Genomic DNA, 22149 nt, shown 5'->3' with positions numbered 1-22149 from the left:
TACGTAAAATGCTGCAGCTGGCTACTTATTTTTTTGTAAACAATATGCAGCTGACTTTTCAACGAAATGCTCACACATTTTGAACAAAATGCCAAAGTCAACAACTCATGTGATGAAGCATCTGCGAAGGCTTCTAAGAAAACCCTAATCAGCTCTACTGGACATTAATAAACTTTACCAGTCACGACCCATTCCTGCAATTGACAGTGCTCAACAATGCAAGTCACTCCAACAATAATTGTGAAGGAAGATAAGAGAGACATGCATTTATATAGGATCTTCCATCATTGTAAAATGTTCCAAAGCATTTTAAAGCCAGTGAAGTATTTTGAAATGTGGTTACTGTTGTAACACGAATGTGGCAGCTAGTTTTGAGTGCAGCAAGCTCCCACAAACAGCACTGTGATAATGATCAGATGACGTCAGCCAAAGGGTAAATATTGGGGGTAAGATGGTACCCTGGGATCATTTACACCTGGTTAAGTGGGTTGACACCAGTTTAACATCTCAGTTGAGAAATAGTAACTAAGAGTACAGCGCTCTACTATTGATAGTGCACTAGGGACTGGAATATCAATCTGAGTGGTGCGCTCAATTCTCTGGGACTGCCTTCACAAGTTGTTGGCACAAACGTGAGCGTGCTGTTTCATTGTATGGCCAGAGTCCAGGCCAGATTCTTTGAAGCATATCCCCCAAAGTAAGCTGCTTGAGACTATAGTTGCTTAAAACCATTACTCTATATTTACAGCGATTATATATATCCATTGGGACTTCTGGACAAGATTGGAACTTTTGTTTCTTCCAGATCTATACTGCTTAGTCGTGTGATCAAATAGGATTCTTACATCAGCATCACATGTGTTTCTGATATGAAGTGGCCCTGGAAATAGTAGCTCCATTGCAGTTATTCAAAATTTTCTGGACTCTGGACTGGTTCCTACAGATTGGAGGGTAGCTAATGCAAGCCTGTTATTCAAAAAGGCAGGTAGAGAGAAAATGGGCAACTATAGATCAGTGAGCCTAAAATCAGTACTGGTGAAGTTGCTAGAGTCCACTATCAAGGATTTCATAACTCAGCATTTGGAAGGCAGTGGGATAATCAAAGTCAACATGGGAAATCATGCTTGACAAATCTATTAGAATTGCTTGAGGATGTAACTAGTAGAGGTGACCGAGGAGAACCAATGGATGTGGTTTTAGACTCTCATAAGAACATAAGAACATAATAGGAGCAGGAGTAGGCCATCTAGCCCTTCGAGCCTGCCCCGCCATTCAATAAGATCATGGCTGATCTGTTGTGGCTCAGTTCCACTTTCCCGCCCTCTCCCCATAACCCTTAATCCCCTCTCTTATCAAGAACCCATCAAGAAGGCTTTCGACAAGGTCTCACATATCAGCCTACTATGTAAAGTTAAACCACATGATGTTTTAGGTAATGTCTTGAGATGGATAGAAAACTGGTTAGCAGATAGGAAGCAAAAGGTTGGCATAAATGCATCATTTTCTGATTGGCAGTGAATAGTCTGGTTCTGCAGAGACCTGTGCTAGGACCCTAACTGTTCACATTATGTATTAGTGATTTGGAAGATGGAACTGAATGTATTATTTTCAAATTTGCAGATGATACAAAGTCGGGTGGGAGGGTGAGCTGTGAAGAGAATGCAGAGGTGCTTCAGTTTGATTTGGACTGGTTGATTGTATGGGCATATGCATGGAAGATGAAGTATAATGTGGATAAATATGAAGTTATCTACTTTGGTAGCAACAATAGGAAGACAGGTTATTATTTGGAAGTAAACTGAGAGAGGTGGATACTCAGCAAGACCTTGGTGTTCTCATATCAGTCACTGAAAGTAAGCATGCAGGTAGAGCAGGCAGTAAAGAAGGCAAATGGTATGTTGACCTTCATAGTGAGAGGATTTGAGAATAGAATAGGGATATTTTGCTGCAATTGTAGAGGGTGTTGGTGAGGCCACAGCTGGAGTATTGTGTGCAGTTTTGGCGTCCTTATCTGAAGAACGTCCCTGCTACAGAAGGAGTACAGCGAAGGTTTAACAGGCTGATCCCGAGGATGGCAGGTCTGTCAGGCAAGAGAGACTAAGTCAGTTGGAATTATGTTCACTGGAGTCTAGAAGATTCAGAGGGGATTTTATAGAAACTTATAAACTTCAGGATTAGACAAGTAGATTCAGAAAGAATGTTCCCAAAAATGCAGGAATCCAGAACAGGGGTCGTAGTTTGAGGGTAAGGGATAAACCTTTTAGAACTGAGGTAAGGAAAAGTTTCTTCACTCAAGGTGGTAAATGTGTTGAATTTACCAGGTTTTAGTCCAACCTATTTATTTGATAATATACTCACAAGCTTTCGGGGTTAGTCCCTTCGTCAGGTGAATGGAGAGTTCTGGCCTCAGACAGAGCATATAAAGCACAGACAGTTTAGAGATTACTGATTAGAATGCGAATCCTTACACCTAACCTGCTGTTCAAGACCTGAAGTGGCTGATAATGTGAGTGGAAGGAGCACTGATCACAGTTTAAAGAGATGTGTATTGTCTCCAGACAGTACAGTAAGTGAGGTTTTGCAAACCCAGGCAAGTCACAGGGGCTACAGATAGTGCGACATGAACCCAAGATCCCTGTTGAGACCGTCCTCATATGTGCGGAACTTGGCTTTCAGTCTCTGTTCAGCGACTCTGCGCTGTCGTGTGTTGTGAAGGCCGCCTTGGAGAATGCTTACCCGAAGGTCAGAGGCTGAATGCCCGTGACCACTGAAGCGTTCGCCAACAGGAAGGGAACAGTCTTGCCTGGTGACTGTCGAGCGATGTTCATTCATCCGTTGTCGTAGCGTCTGCACGGTCTCCCCAATGTACCATGCTTTGGGACATCCTTTCTTGCAACGTATCAGGTAGACAATGTTGGCCGAGTTGCAAGAGTATTTACCATGTACCTGGTGGATGGTATTCTCACGTGTGATGATGGTATCCATGTCGATGATCCGGCATGTCTTGCAGAGGTTGCTGTGGCAGGGTTGTGTGGTATTGTGGTCACTGTTCTCCTGAAGGCTGGGTAGTTTGCTGCGAACAATGGTCTGTTTGAGGTTGTGTGGTTGTCTGAAAGCAAGAAGTGGGGGTGTGGGGATAGCCCTGGCGAGATGTTCGTCTTCATCAATGATATGTTGAAGACTCCGGAGAAGATGTCGTAGCTTCTCCGCTCCGGGGAAGTACTGGACGACGAAGGGTACTCTGTCCACTGTGTCCTGTGTTTGCCTTCTGAGGAGATCGGTGCGGTTTTTCGCTGTGGCGCATCGGAAATGCCGATCTATGAGTCGAGCACCATATCCTGTTCTTATGAGGGCATCTTTCAGGGTCTGGAGGTGTCTGTCACGATCCTCCTCATCTGAGCAAATCCTGTGTATACGGAGGGCTTGACCATAGGGAATGGCTTCTTTAACATGACTGGAGAAGTGGAGCATTGTGAGATTGTCTGTGGGCTTGCGGTACAGTGAGGTGTTGAGGTGACCGTCCTTAATGGAGATGCGTGTGTCCAAGAATGCAACTGATTCTGGGGAGTAGTCCATGGTGAGTCTGATGGTGGGGTGGAATTTGTTGATATCATCATATAGTTGTTTCAGTGATTGTTCACCATGAGGCCAAAGGAAGAAAATGTCATCGATGTATCTAGTGTACAGCATCGGTTGAAGATTCTGTGCAGTGAAGAAGTCTTGTTCGAACCTGTGCATGAAGATGTTGGCATATTGAGGTGCAAATTTGGTCCCCATGGCTGTTCCATGTGTCTGGATGAAAAACTGGTTGTTGAAGGTGAAGACATTGTGGTCCAGGATAAAGCGGATGAGTTGTAAAATTACATCTGGAAACTGGCAGTTGTCAGCATTGAGTACTGAGGCAGTCGCAGCAATGCCATCGTTGTGGGGGATGTTGGTGTAGAGCGCTGAGACATCCATTGTGACGAGGAGTGTCCCTGGTTTATCCTGGACCACAATGTCTTCACCTTCAACAACCAGTTTTTCATCCAGACACATGGAACAGCCATGGGGACCAAATTTGCACCTCAATATGCCAACATCTTCATGCACAGGTTCGAACAAGACTTCTTCACTGCACAGAATCTTCAACCGATGCTGTACACTAGATACATCGATGACATTTTCTTCCTTTGGCCTCATGGTGAACAATCACTGAAACAACTATATGATGATATCAACAAATTCCACCCCACCATCAGACTCACCATGGACTACTCCCCAGAATCAGTTGCATTCTTGGACACACGCATCTCCATTAAGGACGGTCACCTCAACACCTCACTGTACCGCAAGCCCACAGACAATCTCACAATGCTCCACTTCTCCAGTTTCCACCCTAAACATGTTAAAGAAGCCATTCCCTATGGACAAGCCCTCCGTATACACAGGATTTGCTCAGATGAGGAGGATCATGACAGACACCTCCAGACCCTGAAAGATGCCTCATAAGAACAGGATATGGTGCTCGACTCATACATCGGCAGTTCCGATGCGCCACAGCGAAAAACCGCACCGATCTCCTCAGAAGGCAAACACAGGACACAGTGGACAGAGTACCCTTCGTCGTCCAGTACTTCCCCAGAGCGGAGAAGCTACGACATCTTCTCCGGAGTCTTCAACATATCATTGATGAAGACGAACATCTCGCCAGGGCTATCCCCACACCCCCACTTCTTGCTTTCAGACAACCACACAACCTCAAACAGACCATTGTTCGCAGCAAACTACCCAGCCTTCAGGAGAACAGTGACCACAATACCACACAACCCTGCCACAGCAACCTCTGCAAGACATGCCGGATCATCGACATGGATACCATCATCACACGTGAGAATACCATCCACCAGGTACATGGTAAATACTCTTGCAACTCGGCCAACATTGTCTACCTGATACGTTGCAAGAAAGGATGTCCCGAAGCATGGTACATTGGGGAGACCGTGCAGACGCTACGACAACGGATGAATGAACATCGCTCGATAGTCACCAGGCAAGACTGTTCCCTTCCTGTTGGCGAACACTTCAGTGGTCACGGGCATTCAGCCTCTGACCTTCGGGTAAGCATTCTCCAAGGCGGCCTTCACGACACACGACAGCGCAGAGTCGCTGAACAGAGACTGATAGCCAAGTTCCGCACACATGAGGACGGTCTCAACAGGGATCTTGGGTTCATGTCGCACTATCTGTAACCCCTGTGACTTGCCTGGGTTTGCAAAACCTCACTTACTGTACTGTCTGGAGACAATACACATCTCTTTAAACTGTGATCAGTGCTCCTTCCACTCACATTATCAGCCACTTCAGGTCTTGAACAGCAGGTTAGGTGTAAGGATTCGCATTCTAATCAGTAATCTCTAAACTGTCTGTGCTTTATATGCTCTGTCTGAGGCCAGAACTCTCCATTCACCTGACGAAGGGACTAACCCCGAAAGCTTGTGAGTATATTATCAAATAAATAGGTTGGGCTAAAACCTGGTGTTGTCAGACTTTTTACTGTGTTTACACCAGTCCAACGCCGGCATACCCACATCTTGAATTTACCACCACAGAATGCAGTTGAGGCCAAAATGATTTCAAGAAGAAATTAGGTGTAGCTCTCGGGATTAAAGAGATCAGGGATATGGAGGGAAGAGGGGATCAGGATATTGAATTCGATGATCAGCAATGATCAAAATGAACGGCGGAGCAGGCTCGAAGGGCCAAGTGGCCTACTCCTGCTTCTAGTTTCTACATTTCTACACTAACCCTTTACTCTACTGGTGCTACCCACTGAGCCACGATGACACTTCCGATTTCTTTGCCAAAACACAAATTTGCGCTTGAAATTATATCAGTCACAGGGAATGTGACAGTTTCTTACTTTTACTGCCTGGTTACAGCATGAAACACTTACAGATTAGCTGTAGCAAAGGCCAGGTGCAAAGCAAAGTTCTTTGCTGCTGCAATACACCTTAAACCCAACATCAGAAATGCACCCAGCTTTTAATAGGATGTTTACTATCTCCATACCTTTATGGCCTCTTCGCGTGTCACAGGAAATAGGACCAAGAGTAGGGCATTTAAGCTTGCTACCCTGCCCTGCAATTCTACAATATCATGGCTGATCTGACTGTAGCCTTAACAAAACTTTCCTGTCTGTCCCCCATAACTCTCGACTGATAAAACAAGAGTTAATGTCTCAGGTTGATGACCTTTTGTCGAAACTGACCCAATGACCTGGCACGTCCACTCCAAGTTGTTGCCCAACCTGCATGAGTGATTTTATTCAGATTTCTATCAGTACTTGTCGAACAAATGCCAACTACTGGTAAATTGTGCACAGCTCCATACTGTGGATCACGTTCAACAAGAACTATTTCAGCTTGGGGCCCTGGCAGGATTGGGGACAGAAAGAAACTTTTATTAAGCTGCGTTCAATCCCAAGTGCCAGAAGTTGAAGGACGTTGTTCACCCACCAGCTTGCAGTGCATTAAAATCCAGGCAAAAACTAAGATTTGATTAAACATAGGACTTGTACGGTTTAAATCACTGTAGCGTTTTGCTTTTAGATTAGAAACACTTATTTGAGTAAAAAGATTATTTTTTTAAAGGGTAATACTTTACAAATGTATTATACATAGCTCAGTGGTTAGCACCCTCACCTGAGTCAGTAGGTTTAAATTCCAATCGTCTCTTCAACTCATAATCCAGACTGACACACTGTGCTGCACCAAAGGAGCGCTATCTTCCAGGTGACACATTAAACTGAGACCCTGTCTGCTGTCTAAGATGGTATAAGGGATCTTGTAGCATCCCTCGTGTCATGGTCAACTCTTATCCCTCAAACAGCAGGTTATTTGCTAATTGTTACATTGGTATTTGTGGGAGTTTGCAGCATGCTAATTACCTACAGCATTGAGATATTGTCATTGTGATTACATGAGCTATAAAAAAGCTGCAAACCATGCAGAGGTTGTGAAAGGCACTACACAAAAGAAGCCTTTCTTTATTTTAATTCCCAATTACTTGGTATGTTAACACAATTTAGCACAGCTTATGACACTGGGGATTCTTTTTGAAGGGTATTCAATATAGCTAAATGTAAGGAATTTTTTGAGGTGATCCAGTAATTTTCACATGCTTAAATATATTTTCAGTAAAAAGTCTCACAACACCAGGTCTAAGTTCAACAGGTTTATTTGGTGGCATGAACTTTCAGAGTGCTGCCCCTTCATCAGATGAATGGAGAACTGGGTTCACAAACAGGGCATATATAGACACAAATCAATGACAAGATAATGGTTGGAATGAGAATCTTAACAGGTAATCAAGTCTTTACAGGTGCAGACAATGTGAGTGGAGAGAGAGTTAAGCACATGTTAGAGGTGTGAATTGTCTCAAGCCACGTCAATTAGTAAGATTTTGCAAGCCCAGGCAAGTCATGGGGATTACAGATAGTACGACATGAACCCAAGATCCCAGTTGAGGCCGGCCTCATGTGTGCAGAACTTAGACACATGTATCTCCATCAAGAACAGTCACCTCAGCACTTCACCGTACTGCAAGTCCACAGATAACCTCACAATGCTCCACTTCTCCAGGTTCCACCCTAAACACATTAAAAATGCCATCCCCTACGGACAATTCCTCCATATACACAGGATCCACTCAGATGAAGAGGAACACAACACACACCTACAGACGCCCTCATAAGAACAGGATATGGCACTTGACTCATCGATCATCAGTTCCAAAACATCGCAGTGAAAAACCGCACTGACTTCTTCAGGAGACAAACACGGGACACAACGGACAGAGTAACCTTTGTTGTCCAGTACTTTCCCGGAGTGGAGAAGCTGCAACATCATCTTTGGAGCCTTCAACACATCCTTAATGAAGACGATCATCTCGCCAAAAAAGACCATCCCCACAACTTGTCTTCAAACATCCACCAACCTCAATCAGACCACTGCTCACAGCAAACTACCCAGCCTTTAGGAGAACAGTGACCACAACACTACACAACCCTGCCATAGCAACTTCTGCAAGATGTGCCAGATCATCGACATGGATGCCATCATCTCACGTGAGAACGCCATCCACCAGGTACACAGTGCATACTCTTGTGACTCAGCCAACGTTGTCTACCTGATACACTGCAGGAAAGGATGTCCTGAGGCATGGTACATTAGCGAGTGTTCCTTTCCTGTCGGTGAACACCTCAGCAGTCAAGGGCATTCAGCCTTTGATCTTCGTGTAAACATTCTCTAAGCCGGCCTTCACAACACACGATAACGCAGAATCGCTGAGCAAAGATTCCGCACACGAGGACCACTTCAACTGGGATCTTGGGTTCATGTCACACTATCTGTAATCCCCATGATTTGCAAATCTTATTAACTGTCCTGGCTTGGGGCAATTCACACCTCTTTAACCTGTGCTTAACCCTCTCCCCAGCTGCATTGTCTGCGCCTATGAAGACTTGATTACCTGTTAAGACTCGCATTCCACCATTATCTTGTAATTAAGTTGTTTGTATATGCCTTGTTTGTGAACCCAATTCTCCACCGACCCGATGAAGGGGCAGTGCTCCGAAAGCTCGTGCCACCAAACAAACCTGCTGCACTTTAACCTGGTGTTGCGAGACTTCTTACTGTGTTTACCCATGGAATACTGGATGGATATGCATGTGTTTACAGGATGTGCAATACATGAATTAAGCACCATTGAAGCTCAGGGTAAGCAGAACTATAGACAATATACCATGGAGTGGCCATTCTGGCTCGTTGGGTCAGTATTGCCAAAAGGTTGTCAACTTGAGACATTAACTTCTATTTTTTTTCTCTTTTTCTACAGACGCTGCCTGAACCAGTGTTTCCCGTAATTTTCTGTTTCATAATTTTCAGTTGTTAATTGTTGACTTGCAATTTCGCAAGTCAGCACCAATTCTGACTGAACATGGAAATGTCAAGTTTAATTTCTTGCAGAGACACGATGCTGCTTATTTAAAACAAAATGAAAAAAGCTAACATCTCAGTAGGCCACATACCATCTACATATACATAATGAGCGCTGGAAATTCTCGAGAAAGTTCTAAGTTCTAATTTCCAGTCCCTGCCTAATTTAGCTATTTCCTGTCTTCCCATTTCCAATGGTTTCTTAAGCATGAAGCCGCAAAGAGGACGTCTCCTGCTATGATATACAGGAGGCCAGAAAGTGATACTGCAAGATTCAATCTCTTGCTGTGGGGCAATGCGATTGCTTCTATTCAGCATCTTCCCCCAGAGGCACCACTTAACCTTGGAAGCTTACCATGTGGGCAAACCAGATGTCACTTCCCAGAAATAAGTCCTCAATGGATACAATCCCACAGCCTTTTGGAATCTAAACAACTACATTCAGCACCAGCATGTGTGTGCCAGGCTGCAACACCAGCCCAACTTACTTTTTTCTTGTTTTGAATCCATTTTGAACTGAAGGGATAATTCCAATTTTTGCAAGGGTGCATTGGAAGCAATAACACTTATTTTCTGGAGAGCTGTTGTCAACCCTCATTTGTACCGAAGTACCAAAAGTTAATTCTTACCAAGTACTTCATTGTCTTCCATCCCTACAGGTCCAGACTGGGGAGTTTCACCATTTTTCAAGCAATTGTGGATATAGGCTGCCTTCCACTTTGCATATTTCCTGTGTTGAATGTTCTAACGTAAGAGAGAAAGACAATAATAAAAATCACCCACATTGTAAAGTTACTAGGAAAAACTTAATGGATATTTAAATTAAAATCAGCCACTGAAAGAACACTATCAGTACTCGTTACTAACAGCTACCTCCTGAAGGTGCAGACCTACGTGGCTCGCACAACTGTGAAAGTGACCTCTATGACCACCAGTTATTTTTGTAAAATCTTTAGGCTGAATATATGCAACTGTTAGAAACAAACCGTGACATGGTATTATTACTCATATATTAACATGCCGGGATTAACTCTGCCGTAGGCGATTACTTAATGGGCGAGACACTTTATGATCTACTTGCCACTCCATCAGACCAAAATGAACAATAATAGGCATTATAAAAAGGACTGCACTCACAACAAATCCACCTGCAAATGATTATTTTAAATGGTAACACTGGGTAATAAGATCTGCATGGCCAGTTTGAGAAACTCCAACATGGGATTCATGCAGGAAAAAAAGAAGAATGCAACTGTCTGGAGATAACTTGCATTTACATATCGCCTTTAACTGAATAAGACACCCATTTACTGGATTGGCAAACAAAATTTGACATTTAAATTAGTTAATGGGACTGAATTAATGTTATGATAGGAAACACCAATAGTTTGTTCTGACCATTGCATCCAGCAATCGTTCAGACTCAGCTGATGTTGCCATAGTGCAAAGTGCTGCTATGTCTGACGCTTTGCACGAGATGAAACCAAAACTCTTTCTAAATTAGAAAAAACAACTGATTGTTTCATCAATGTCAATTATTCTGAATAACTGACATACGCCATGAGCACATAAACTGGCATCACTTGGGTGACTGGTGAGCAGAGTCTGGTGCAGATAAGTGTGACGTTGGTGTACCTGTAAGAGATTAAAAAAAAATTATGTTCTCTGCAGCTCTCATTGCTGCCGAGTTGCCGTTAGAAGTTCTTTTATTGCTACTTAAATGGGGGTTGTTTATTTTTTATTCTGGGATCTGGGCAGCACAGTGGTTAGCACTGCTGCCTCACAGCGCCAGGGATCCAATTCAATTCCAGGCTTGGGTCACTATGTGTGTGGAGTTTGCACATGCTCCCCACGTCTGCGTGGGTTTTGTCCAGGTGCTCCAGTTTCCTCCCACAGTCTGAAAGACATGCTGGTTAAGTGCATTGACCCGAACAGGCGCTGGAATGTGGTGACTAGGGAAATTTCACAGTAACTTCATTGCAATGTTAAATACAAGCTTTTCTTGTGACTAATAAATAAACTTTATTTTGTGACTCTGCATTGTTAGGAGAAAGACTGGTGGCTGGTCATGTACTTTGGAAAGTTTTGTTTCTCCACAATGAATTTAAGGTTCCATTTTCTGTTGAGGCTGGCAGTAGTGTTAGTCTTAGAAGAGACATCAAGATGAAAAGAAATATTTCTCTCTCTCCCTGGATTTGAAAATTCTGCTGCTTCGCTGAAAGCAGGGCTTCTTGCCTTCCTGGAGCAGAACATCTCCTGTTGGTGGCTCGGCCAGAGGTTCCCTCTGGTGTTTTGGGAAAGTGTTCTAACTTCAAACGGTTCTGGGTGCGTCCAGAGGGCTGCTAGCAGTTACAAGGCTGAGAGGTCAGGATTTTCAATTCTCCAACCAAAGGACTCAGTTCCAGTAACATGTGAGCATTTGTCTTTGCTGTGTTAAACGTGAGGAAAGGGTTTTTTTTAAATTTATGAGAAGCTTTGTTTGATTGAAACATTTTAGATATATTTGTTAAAGGGTTATACATTTTTGTGGTCATTTTGTTTTAACATATAATTGATATGTTATTGCTGATTTTCTTTCTGTACGTGTCAACTTTATTCGTAAACAAACTTTGTTTGAAGAAAGTTCCCTAGTGAGTCACTGGAATCATACCTGAAGTGAAACATATCATGCTTACCCTAGCTAAATTCAAAGTGCAAAACTTATGATCCAGGTGGGCTTCATAAACACTTTGGAGTTTCTGACCTGAATTATAGCAGCGACAATTGAGTTTCAATTAACTGAAATATATGAATGGATTGCTGGCCAATGAGGAGAGCATTTGAATAGTTAAATAAGCAACACATTATTTTCTCAATGCAAACCTGCTTCCCTCCCTCCCCAGACCATCTTTCTTTTGTTCTTAAGCTTGCTACATCTTGTTGCAATCTCTCCCAACTACAGTTTAATATGAAACACATTCTCCCTCTCTTTGGTTCTGATGAAGAGTCAAATGGACTCAAAATATTAACTCTATTTTCCCTCCTTGGGGAGTAGACATTGTTAGGTCTACTGGGTTTATTCAGCATCCGCTGATGTTGGAGTAGTTAACTCTGGCAATGACAGTGACATTGCCGGGGGGGGGGGGGGGGGGGGGGGGGGTGTTGCCATCCAGCAGAAGATTGGACCAAGCATGCGCAGAGATAGGTGAAGTTATGGTAGCAAAAGCAAGAAGTCTTTATGTTGAAGATGAGGTCAGAAGCTTAACTTGACATCCGATAAAACATCAAGACTGCAAACAGTTTGACTCAACCTAAAATGGCAACCAGGGGAGGGATGGAAGGAGTGGGAAGAGTATGTAGCTTTGGGATGAAAAGAGGCAAATTTAAGAACGCCAATGGAAACCAAACATAAAAGCTGCTTTGCATCACAAAGAATCAGATTAGGTCAGTCAATATCAGGAACTCAACCAGACAATTGCAGCATAGGAAACCATGTTAATAAAACAGATTGCATCTCTTATTGATACATAGAACAGATTATCCACCTAGTCAGGGAATCAAATAATGTAAATCATTAAGTTTCAACATTTTTTCAAGAAATGCACATGCAAGCAACAGCCTGTATTTCTTTCCCATTTTTTTGGTTCTGCTTTCAGAATGCATAACTGGCTTGAATTCTGGCAAATAGTGCTGGGGAGGCATTCATTACACTTTCACCTGCCTTAGGACTGTGTGAGCCTTTATACTGGAATTTGCTGTAATTTGAAATTCATTAAGTGTGACATCATTCGAATATTTCTGTGACTGGAGAGGGAGGGCACACTGGACAGTCATTTCCTTATATCCATGTTTAACTGTGCTCCTGCTGTCCAATTTACTTGACAGCTAATAGCCTCAGCATTATTTTTAATAGGTAATCTGGGCCAACTGTTTAAATTATGATAGTAAATTACTTTCAATGTAAAGTATATCCCCAGCTTTATTTGAAGGGTAAAAATAGTTTTAAGATTTTCTATCTTCTAAGAGCCATATATTTAACTTCATTCGTGCTTTGCTATGTTTAACTTTGACAATGAACTACTCAAATGATGTCAACCCTTTGAACAAGCTACTCATTCGGGGGTAGCTAAGACGAAAATTCGGAAATTGTTACTGCTATGACACAGCTTTCATTCTCCTTTGCTTAACTTCACTGAAGGGGCTTTGTTCACTTGGATGCAGTGCAGCTCACAACACTGTCTTACACTGATGTCAACTGTATCTCACTGCGAGTAACCTTATCAAAAATGTTAAATCAATAAAAACTTTGCTGAGTAGGGCACATCGGAAGGAAATCAGAATGAGAACAAATATCTGCCTACTCTACAGTTTCACCCTTGGGAAGCGATACAAGCTTCACCCTTCCAAATGAGAATTACAGATATATCAATAACTTGCAACTTTTTCAGAAGGAGAATGAACTTTGCTTGATTCGAGTAGGGGATCCGTGGCAGCACTAAGTGAGAATCTGGAGTAGACTAATCATGCATTGATGCCTGATAAAGGATGTTTGATGGCAGAATGCCAATTTCTTGCCCTGAACTTTATGTTCCTACTTAAAGAAATCTCTGGGGTGATACAATGATGGCACAGATTTCAACATCTGAGCTGTCACCTAGGGAGACTAAATGTGTTTCACTGTGTACAGTTCAAGTACTTCAAATGTTAGCTTAGAAGGTTCCAAAGAGGTGTATAGTTTCTTAAATTCAGCTACAAGCACAGTGCTGCTTCACACTTCCTGTTCCATCTCATTGCATGCATCTTTAAATTGACAAAAATGGATGAAAAAAGTTGCTTGAAGAATGCAGCTCTTGCTCGTGTTTATCCATATTTTTGCAGCTATGCACTTAAGTTTGTATTGTGTTAGCCATGCTATTGAAAGAGAGTCATTGTGGCAGTGGAATTGCATCTTCCTAGTCAGCACTTTTTATGCTGACCTTGTTGGCCAACATTTGCACTCTAGTAGTTGCAGATCACAAGATTATCTCAAAATGTGATCAAATTTTCAGTTCTTTAAATCCAAAGTACTTGCTATCTACATATGCTGATTTCTGTCTTGACTGTCAAAATAACCAATCACATGTTAAAACTGTGCTTATCCGAAAAAAAATGACGTTACTTTCAAGTGTAAGTCTATAGTCTGAGCTACAGAATGCTAAATAGGCAATATCAATAAATTTAATAAATCATATGCCTGGAGATAATGGCCAGAACAGGCATGACATAAGAACATAAGAACATAAGAAATAGGAGCAGGAGTAGGCCATCTAGCCCTTCGAGCCTGCCCCGCCATTCAATAAGATCATGGCTGATCTGTCGTGGCTCAGTTCCACTTTCCCGCCCTCTCCCCATAACCCTTAATCCCCTCTCTTATCAAGAACCCATCAACCTGCACAGTGGCTTGAATAGCCTCCTTCTCTGATGCATGCATCTAGAATTTGACCAATGATTGACAGAGGCTTCTTCGGCAGCATCTCTCACACCCATACACTCTGCCACCTACAAGGATGGGGGCATGGGAACAGCAACACCGCCAAGTCACACATTGTCTTGACTTGGGCCTATGTCACTGTTCCTTCACTAGCACTGGGTGAAAGTCCTGGAACTTTCTACCGAACTGCATGCTGCGAATACCTCTACTACACAGATTGCAGCAACTCAACCAACTTCTCACTGGAAACAAGAAATGGACAATAAAAGGCAGCCTTGACATTGGCACCCACACAGAGTGGAGAAATCGCCACATTTTGTACAGTGAAGCCAAAAGTACATAATGTTATCATGAATGCCGACACAGACTGTTCAACATGTTTTCCTGAGCATAGTATCCTTTAAATTCAACTCAAATACCTGCTAAAACACAATGTTAGATCCCCCTCAGAAATAAACAGAAATAAGTCCACTTCCAAAGTGGACTTTCCACTATGGAAAGTCCATAGTGGTGACTTTCCAGTTAATCTCCTGAATCAGGGCAGGAAGCACATTTAGATATCTGCAGATTGTGTATAGTCTATGCAGAGACATGAGGGTTGTGAGTCACTGTGCCTTTTCCCCTCTGGAGTACTGCAGTGGAAGATTTTTAATCCTCTCGATGGTGTTCTTTCAATAACTTCTTGGGATTGTTAACATCAATCTTAACAACTGAAAGTAGTGGATGAGCATCAATTCAGCACAGCACCTCTGACAAGACAGAACGTCTTCACTAAAGGTTACGCCAATCACTGTGCGCTCAATTCCGAGAGTGGAGTTTGTACCCATAACCTTCTGACTCAGTGGCCGGAATATTTGTAAATGAGCTAAGCCAATGCAAAATTAACTTAGATGCAGAACCAACTAACAGTCTTCGATGCAAAATCTTAATACTTTTCTCAAGCACACAAATCCCTTGCATTAGTAATTACAAAGACATTTCTTTCACATGGGCTTTAACAAGCTAAAACAGAAAAATCTGTTCTAGTGTCAGGCAACCCCGCTACTGAGTGGGCCGCAAGATTGAAATCGGGCTTGTTTACTCCATGAATAAAATTAAATACATTTGATAGACACTGAATATTTCATAATGAGTTATAGAAGATGCTTAATCATTTATACATTAGTATAACTATCAATTTCAAATGGTTAAAACAAAATAAATATTTATGCTTTGGAAGCAGGAGTGCATAGTTCTCATAGTCAATGCTTTGAGCAATCACTTGTCCTTGCATCATGTGTGTATCACAGTAGTAGAAAAAACATGGACAAAATCAACAGACTTTGATTTTGATTTGATTTATTATTGTCACATATTAATATACAGCATGAAATACACGAAACAAAAGCACTATTCAAGTATGCAAGGGTACCAAGCTGAAGTTGTATATTTTGCATGCAACTACTGTGGGTAACATTCACCTATTTACTAATGCAGGGAGGGAGATGATGGCCTGGTGGTGTTGTCACCAGACTACTAATTCAAAATCTCAGCTAATGTTCTGGTGGCCTGGGTTTGAATCCCATCATGGTAGATGGTGGAATTTGAATTCAAATAAAAAATGTCACGTGCGTGCTATTATTCATAGAGAAGAAAAGGAGTGCAAATGTAATGTCATACCTAGGGTGTAAAGAAAGATCAACTTAGTGCACGGCAGGTCCACGGCAGCAGGGAAGAAGCTCTTCTCGAGTCAGTTAGTACGTGACTTCAGACTTTCTTATGTTTTTCTCAACGGAAGAAGGTAGGAGAGAGTACATCCGTGGTGCGTGGGGTCCTTAATTATGCTGGCCGCACTTCCGAGGCAGCAGGAAATGTCAACAGAGTCAATGGGCTGGTTTGCGTGATGGATTGGGCTACATTTATGACCTTTTGTAGTTTCCTGCAGTCTTGAGTAGACTGTGGTAATTCTGTGCATGGGCAACAGTCAACAAAATGTCCAGTGGCCCGCACTCAGAACCCAAATGAGCCAAATTTGACCACTGATCTATACAAATGCCTCTGTCTAAATCCAGCAAACCACATCTACTATTCTTTTGATGCCTCACCCATGTTGTCACAGAAATCACTCATTCATCCGTGCCTACCAGTCATTACTTGATCCTTTTCGCACTTCCTCCAGTAGTGAAGGCCTTAAATGGAATTGATATTAACTGCTTTGAGCTATGCAACTGGAAAATGTTACGATGAAAGGATCTGAGTCTGAGATAAAGTATGATGTAAATGTTTTGTTTCTATTTAACAAAGTAAAATAATTCATGCTTTCATCAGTTGTGTAGGAGGTTTTAGTGCAGGGGGAAATTTGCTTGGGAAAAAACCCAAGAAACAAACTGCATCCAAACTGTTTGCCAATAGGGCCTTTCTAAAAATATCTAAATAAGGCAATTGAAGTAGGGACACCTACCTCCATTATCCAATTTACCACATACAATTGCTAGAATGAAAAAAAATTCATCTGAAAAAATTGGCTGTTCAAAGTCTCATAATTTGCAAGTATCATGATCTACTGATTTTCCAAGTTTTTTTTTTATTCATTCATGGGATGTGGCTTTACTGGCTGGCCAGCATTTATTGTCCATCCCTAGCAGCCCTTGCACTGAGTGGCTTGCTAGGCCATTTCAGTTAACATTGCTTTGGCTCTGGAGTCACAATGTAGGCCAGCCCAGGGAGGATGTTAGATTTCCTTCCCTGAAGGACATTAGTGAATCAGATGGGTTTTTCTGACAATAAACAATGGTTTCATGGTCATCAGTAGATTCTTAATTCCAGACATTTTTTATTGAATTCAAATTCCACCATCCGTCATGGTGGGATTTGAACCCAGGCCCCCAGAACACTAGCTGAGATTTTAAATTAGTAGTCTGGCGACAACACGTCCAGGCCATCATCTCCCTCCCCGCATTAGTAAGTAGGTGAATGTTATCCACAATAGTTGCATGCAAAATATACAACTTCAGCTTGATACCCTTGCATTCTTGAATACTGCTTTTGTTTCATGTATTTCGTGGGTGGCCAGGTAGATTCAAATGGATGGGGAAGGTATTTTCTGAAAACCTCACAGATTTATCCAGTATAGCACAAAAAAAACTTGCGTTTATACAGTATCTTTCATGATCTTAGGATGTCTCTTAGCGTTTTACAACCTATGGTGTACTTTCTGAAGTGTAGTCACTGTTGTAATATAGGAAATGCAGGAGCCAATTTCCATGCAGCAAACTCCAGTTAACAGCAATGTGATAATGACTGGAATGATCTGGTTAACGCTGCTGAATGAACATTACCTGATTACCATTTATATGATGAAGGAGAAGCGTTCTGAAAGCTAGCGGCTTGTGCTATCAAATAAACCTGTTGGACTTTAACCTGGTGTTGTAAGACATCTTACTGTGTTTAGCCCAGTCCAACGGCAGCATCTCCACATAATGAATAAACATTGACCAGGACACTGAGTATAATCTTCCTGCTGTTCAAAATACTACCATGGGATCTTTTACATTCAACCAAAAGTGCAGACAGAATCTCAGTTTAATGTTTCATTTAAAAGACGCAAGGTCAACATGCTTTATAAGGTTCATGGCACTCTGTTACCAAATAAGCCGACTGAGCGTTGAAGCCCCTCTTCACAGACTTGAGCATATCATTTGAGTTAATATTTCTGTTTTATGGGGTATTGCTGCATTTCTGTTTTATAGGGGGTGTGCTGAACAGTTGGAAGTGCCACTTTTCAAACAAAATGGCAATTCATTTGGAAATTAAAGATGCCATAACACTAGACAATAGAGAGCAGGAGAAATCCCCCAATGTCCTGCTCACTAATTATCCCTCAGCCAACATCATTAAAAATATCCAGCTCTGTGAGAAAAAGTGCTTCCCAATTTCACTTGTAATAACTGAACTCTAACTTTATTATCCTTCTATTCTAGATGCCCACACCAGGTAAAATAGTTTTTCTGTATTTACTCTATCAAATCCTTAATTATTTTAAATATCTTGAGTCGATCACCCTTCAATCTTCTAAACTCAGTAGGCAAGTTTATGTAACTCTTTTTCACAATTTAACTCTCTGAAACACTGATATAATTCTTATGAAACTGCAGTCTTCCCTCCCAAGGCCAGCATATATATTTCCTGAGGTTAGACTCCCTGAGCTGAATGCAGTATCACAGACAGGATGTGGCCAAGGCAGTACAAGTGAAATATCACTTCCTCATTTTTGAACTTTAATCCCTTTATTACATTCATTGGCCGTTCCTGATTACTTTTTGTGCCAGTTTTGTGACTTGCGCACACGATCAGCCAAATCTCTTTCCTCTATAGCTGAGGCCTTTATCATTAAGAAAATATTCCAATCTGACTCTCAGATTCAAAGTGGATGACATCACACTTTCCTATCTTGAATTTCCATTTGTTACAGTTTTACCCATTCACTTAATCTATCTGTATCCCTTTGTAACTCTCTCTGCCCACTCACAAAACTTGCTGTGCTTTAGTGGACATATAGCTCACTATCTTTCATCCGAGTCACAAACATTTATGGCGGAGAGCTGATACCCAGTACAGATCGCTAGGCAATATCAACGTTTCACATCCCCCATTCATCAGTGTATGAATGCTTTATTCCTACTCTTTATCTTCTGCTTTCCGACAAAGTTAGCTCCAATTCACTGTGTGGTTTCTTTTTTTTTTGAGAATAATCTCTTATCTGGAAACTTAACAAATATTTCTGGAGGTTCTGAGAGACAACATCCGCAGAAACTGCCATATTCACCATGTCAGTGATTGTCTCATGAAATTCAACCAGATTAGTCAGACACGACATCACAAATCCACGTAGACTCTCTTTGATCAATCAATAGTGCCTAAATGCTCAGTCAGTCTGCCTTGAATGATAGCCCCCATAGTTTCCCCGCACTGAGTTTAAGCTGCCAGAACAGTTTTGTGCTGGAGGCATGTGGCTACCAGAAACTGACAGACTGCTCAATTAATTTCACACTGGGCCTTTACAACCAGCAGACAGAGGAGGGTTTCAGCCCATCCGACTGGTTGCTTTTGAACGAAGGGATAAAAACAGAATGAAATTTCACGTGGTCACAGTGCTGCGAATACACCAAGTTCAGAGTTGATCAAGTGAAATAGTATTTGCAGGTTAAAATGAATCATATGGGAAATCCTCAGTTGCAAGTAGAATCATAAGAAGCCCGACAGTGCACAAGGAGACTATTCAGCTCATCAAGTCTGCACCGATCACAATCTCATCCAGATCCTATTCTCATAGTCCCACTTTACCCTGCTAAGCCCCCTGATAACAGGGTCAATTTAGTATGACCAATCAACCTGATTTACACATCTTTGGAGTGTGGGAGGAACTGGAGCATCCTGAGAAATCACATAGACATGGGAGAATGTGTAGACTCTGCACAGACAGTGACCCGAGTCCGGAGGCCGGAGTTGAATCCAGGTCTCTGGCACTGTGAAGCAGCAGTGCTAACTCACTATGCCACCGTGTGGATCTCACTTATTTAAAGCATATGTCCCCAAAAGGAAATGTGGGTAATTAACCCAAGTGAGTCACTACCTCATTTAATTAATTACTAATCTATTTATAAATAAGATCCACATCATGGCACTGTGGTTATCACTGCTTCCTCACAGCACCAGAGACCCGGGTTCAATTCTGGCCTCGGGTCACTGTGCGGAGTCTGCACCTTCTGGTTAGATGCATTGGCCATGCTAAATTCTCCATCAGTGTTCCCGAACAGGTGCTGGAGTGTGGCGACTAGGGGATTTTCACAGTAACTTATTTGCAGTCTTAATGTAAACCTATTTGTGACACTAAGAAATAAACTTTAAAAACAAGTGCTCTTTCACTTCAGACAAAACAGATTGGTTTGTTCTAAAATTGTATCACAATACATTTGGTGTTAAGCAAAACTAAATAAAAAGAAATCCATTTTAGGATTACAAATACAGAACAGAATACTCACTTGAAAAACTCCAAGCCATGAATCAGGGATCCTAGATTCCCTCAAGTCAGATACATTTTCAGTACAAATACAATACCAAGTTCCCAGAACAGTCTCATATTTCCACTAAATTTATACAAAGGTGCTTAAATCTTAATCGAATTTGGTAAACGTATTCCTGCCGAATACCTTGTTAAGTGGTTGAATGGATAAACTTGAATATGCTGGACACTAAATTGCATTTGCCACATTTGGTCCAGTTTCCAGAACATCAGCATTCTTCTGATCTGGTTGCACTATTCCTCACTAATTCTTCTGTCTCCAATGTCACCACTTGCAAGGTGTAGAGGTCTTGTTTCTAGCATCGTTGTTAGTCATTTAAGAAGTATGGACTTTCAAACTTTTTTTTAAAAAAGCAGCTATTGTCAAAAACCTTTTCAAAAAATTGAATCATAATCTGCAATTATTGATATGTTTAAAGATTGTGAACATTGAGCTTTAAGCCAGCAAGGAGCGCAGAATTCCACTGGACCCTGTTAAAGTATGGCGCTGTCAAAAATGCTGTCATTTGAATGAGAGAAAAATTGGAAACTCTCTGCGCTTGCACTGATGACCTGAGTTAGGCATTAAAGATCCCAACACCAGGTGAACTGATATGCTGTGCCTCTTCTTATCTGTTTGTGTGCATGGTAGCACAGTGGTTAGCACTGCTGCTTCACAGCTCCAGGGACCCAGGTTTGATTCCTGGCTTGGGTCACTGTCTGTGTGGAGTTCGCACATTCTCCTCGTGTCTGCGTGGGTTTCCTCTGGGTCCTCCGGTTTCCTCCTACAGTCCAAAGATGTGCGGGTTAGGTTGATTGATCATGCTAAAAATTGCCCCTTAGTTTCCTGAGATGCATAGGTTTGAGGGATTAGCAGTAAATATGTAGGGATATGGGGATAGGGTCTGGGTGGGATTGTGGCCAGCGCAGATTCGATGGGCCAAACGGCTTCCTTCTGCACTGTAGGGTTTCTATGATTTCTATGAAAATGCTGATGGTGTTGTCAAACCAGCAAAAGTTCCCAATCTTGGTTCTGTGGAGCAGCATTGTGGTTAGCGTTGCTGCCTCAACACCATAGACCTGGGGTTTGATTCGAGTCAAGGGGGAACTGTGTGGAGTTTGCAGCTTCCCCTTGTGTCTGTGTGGGTTTCCTTCGAGTGCTCTGGTTTCCTCTCACACTCCAAAGATATACAGGCTAAGTGGACTGGCCATGCTAAATTGCCCTTTACTGTAGCTTAGAGGGATTAGTGGGGTAAAATATCTGGGTAAGATGCTCTTTCAAAGGGTCAGCGCAGATTTGATGGACCGAATGGCCTCCTTGTGCACTGTAGGGATTCTGTGAATCTACTATTACCTTTCAAGTCAGAAGGCTGGCACTGACTATAATGAATGTAATTCATTCTGTGTGATGAGCTTTGAGATATTTGAGGCACATGGCAAGGCACTGCTGTCTCTCCAGATTTCTTTTTAAAACTGCAAAGAAACCTGGGCAGAAATAGGATTAATTGAGTGTAATAAAAAAACTGTCTTTCAGCATGATCTATCCATCAACATCTTTAATAAACTCACAATTACACAAAGCTAGAGATGCTCATGGCATCTTGCAGGCAGCAATTACTCCAGTCGCGATATTCCTCCTGACAAGCACTTGCTATGTGGATCAGAAGCATAACAGGAACATA

The 22149-nt window shown here is 42.0% G+C and overlaps 1 protein-coding gene across 1 annotated transcript in view; it reads right to left on the bottom strand.

Annotated features, from left to right (window-relative positions):
• The window catches only part of vta1 (vesicle (multivesicular body) trafficking 1), a 142587-nt gene that overhangs the window by 35671 nt on the left and 84767 nt on the right, over positions 1-22149 (bottom strand). Inside the window, exon 5 of the mRNA XM_080200848.1 lies at positions 9608-9722. Coding sequence (XP_080056974.1) covers positions 9608-9722 — 115 coding nt within the window. The remainder of the gene's footprint in view (positions 1-9607; positions 9723-22149) is intronic.

Source organism: Carcharhinus amblyrhynchos, chromosome 12 (assembly GCF_965287045.1).
Source record: "Carcharhinus amblyrhynchos chromosome 12, sCarAmb.v2.hapA, whole genome shotgun sequence".
Lineage (NCBI taxonomy): Eukaryota > Metazoa > Chordata > Chondrichthyes > Carcharhiniformes > Carcharhinidae > Carcharhinus > Carcharhinus amblyrhynchos.
Note: the sequence above shows the minus strand (reverse complement) of the source record. Positions and strands in the feature narration are given on the sequence as shown.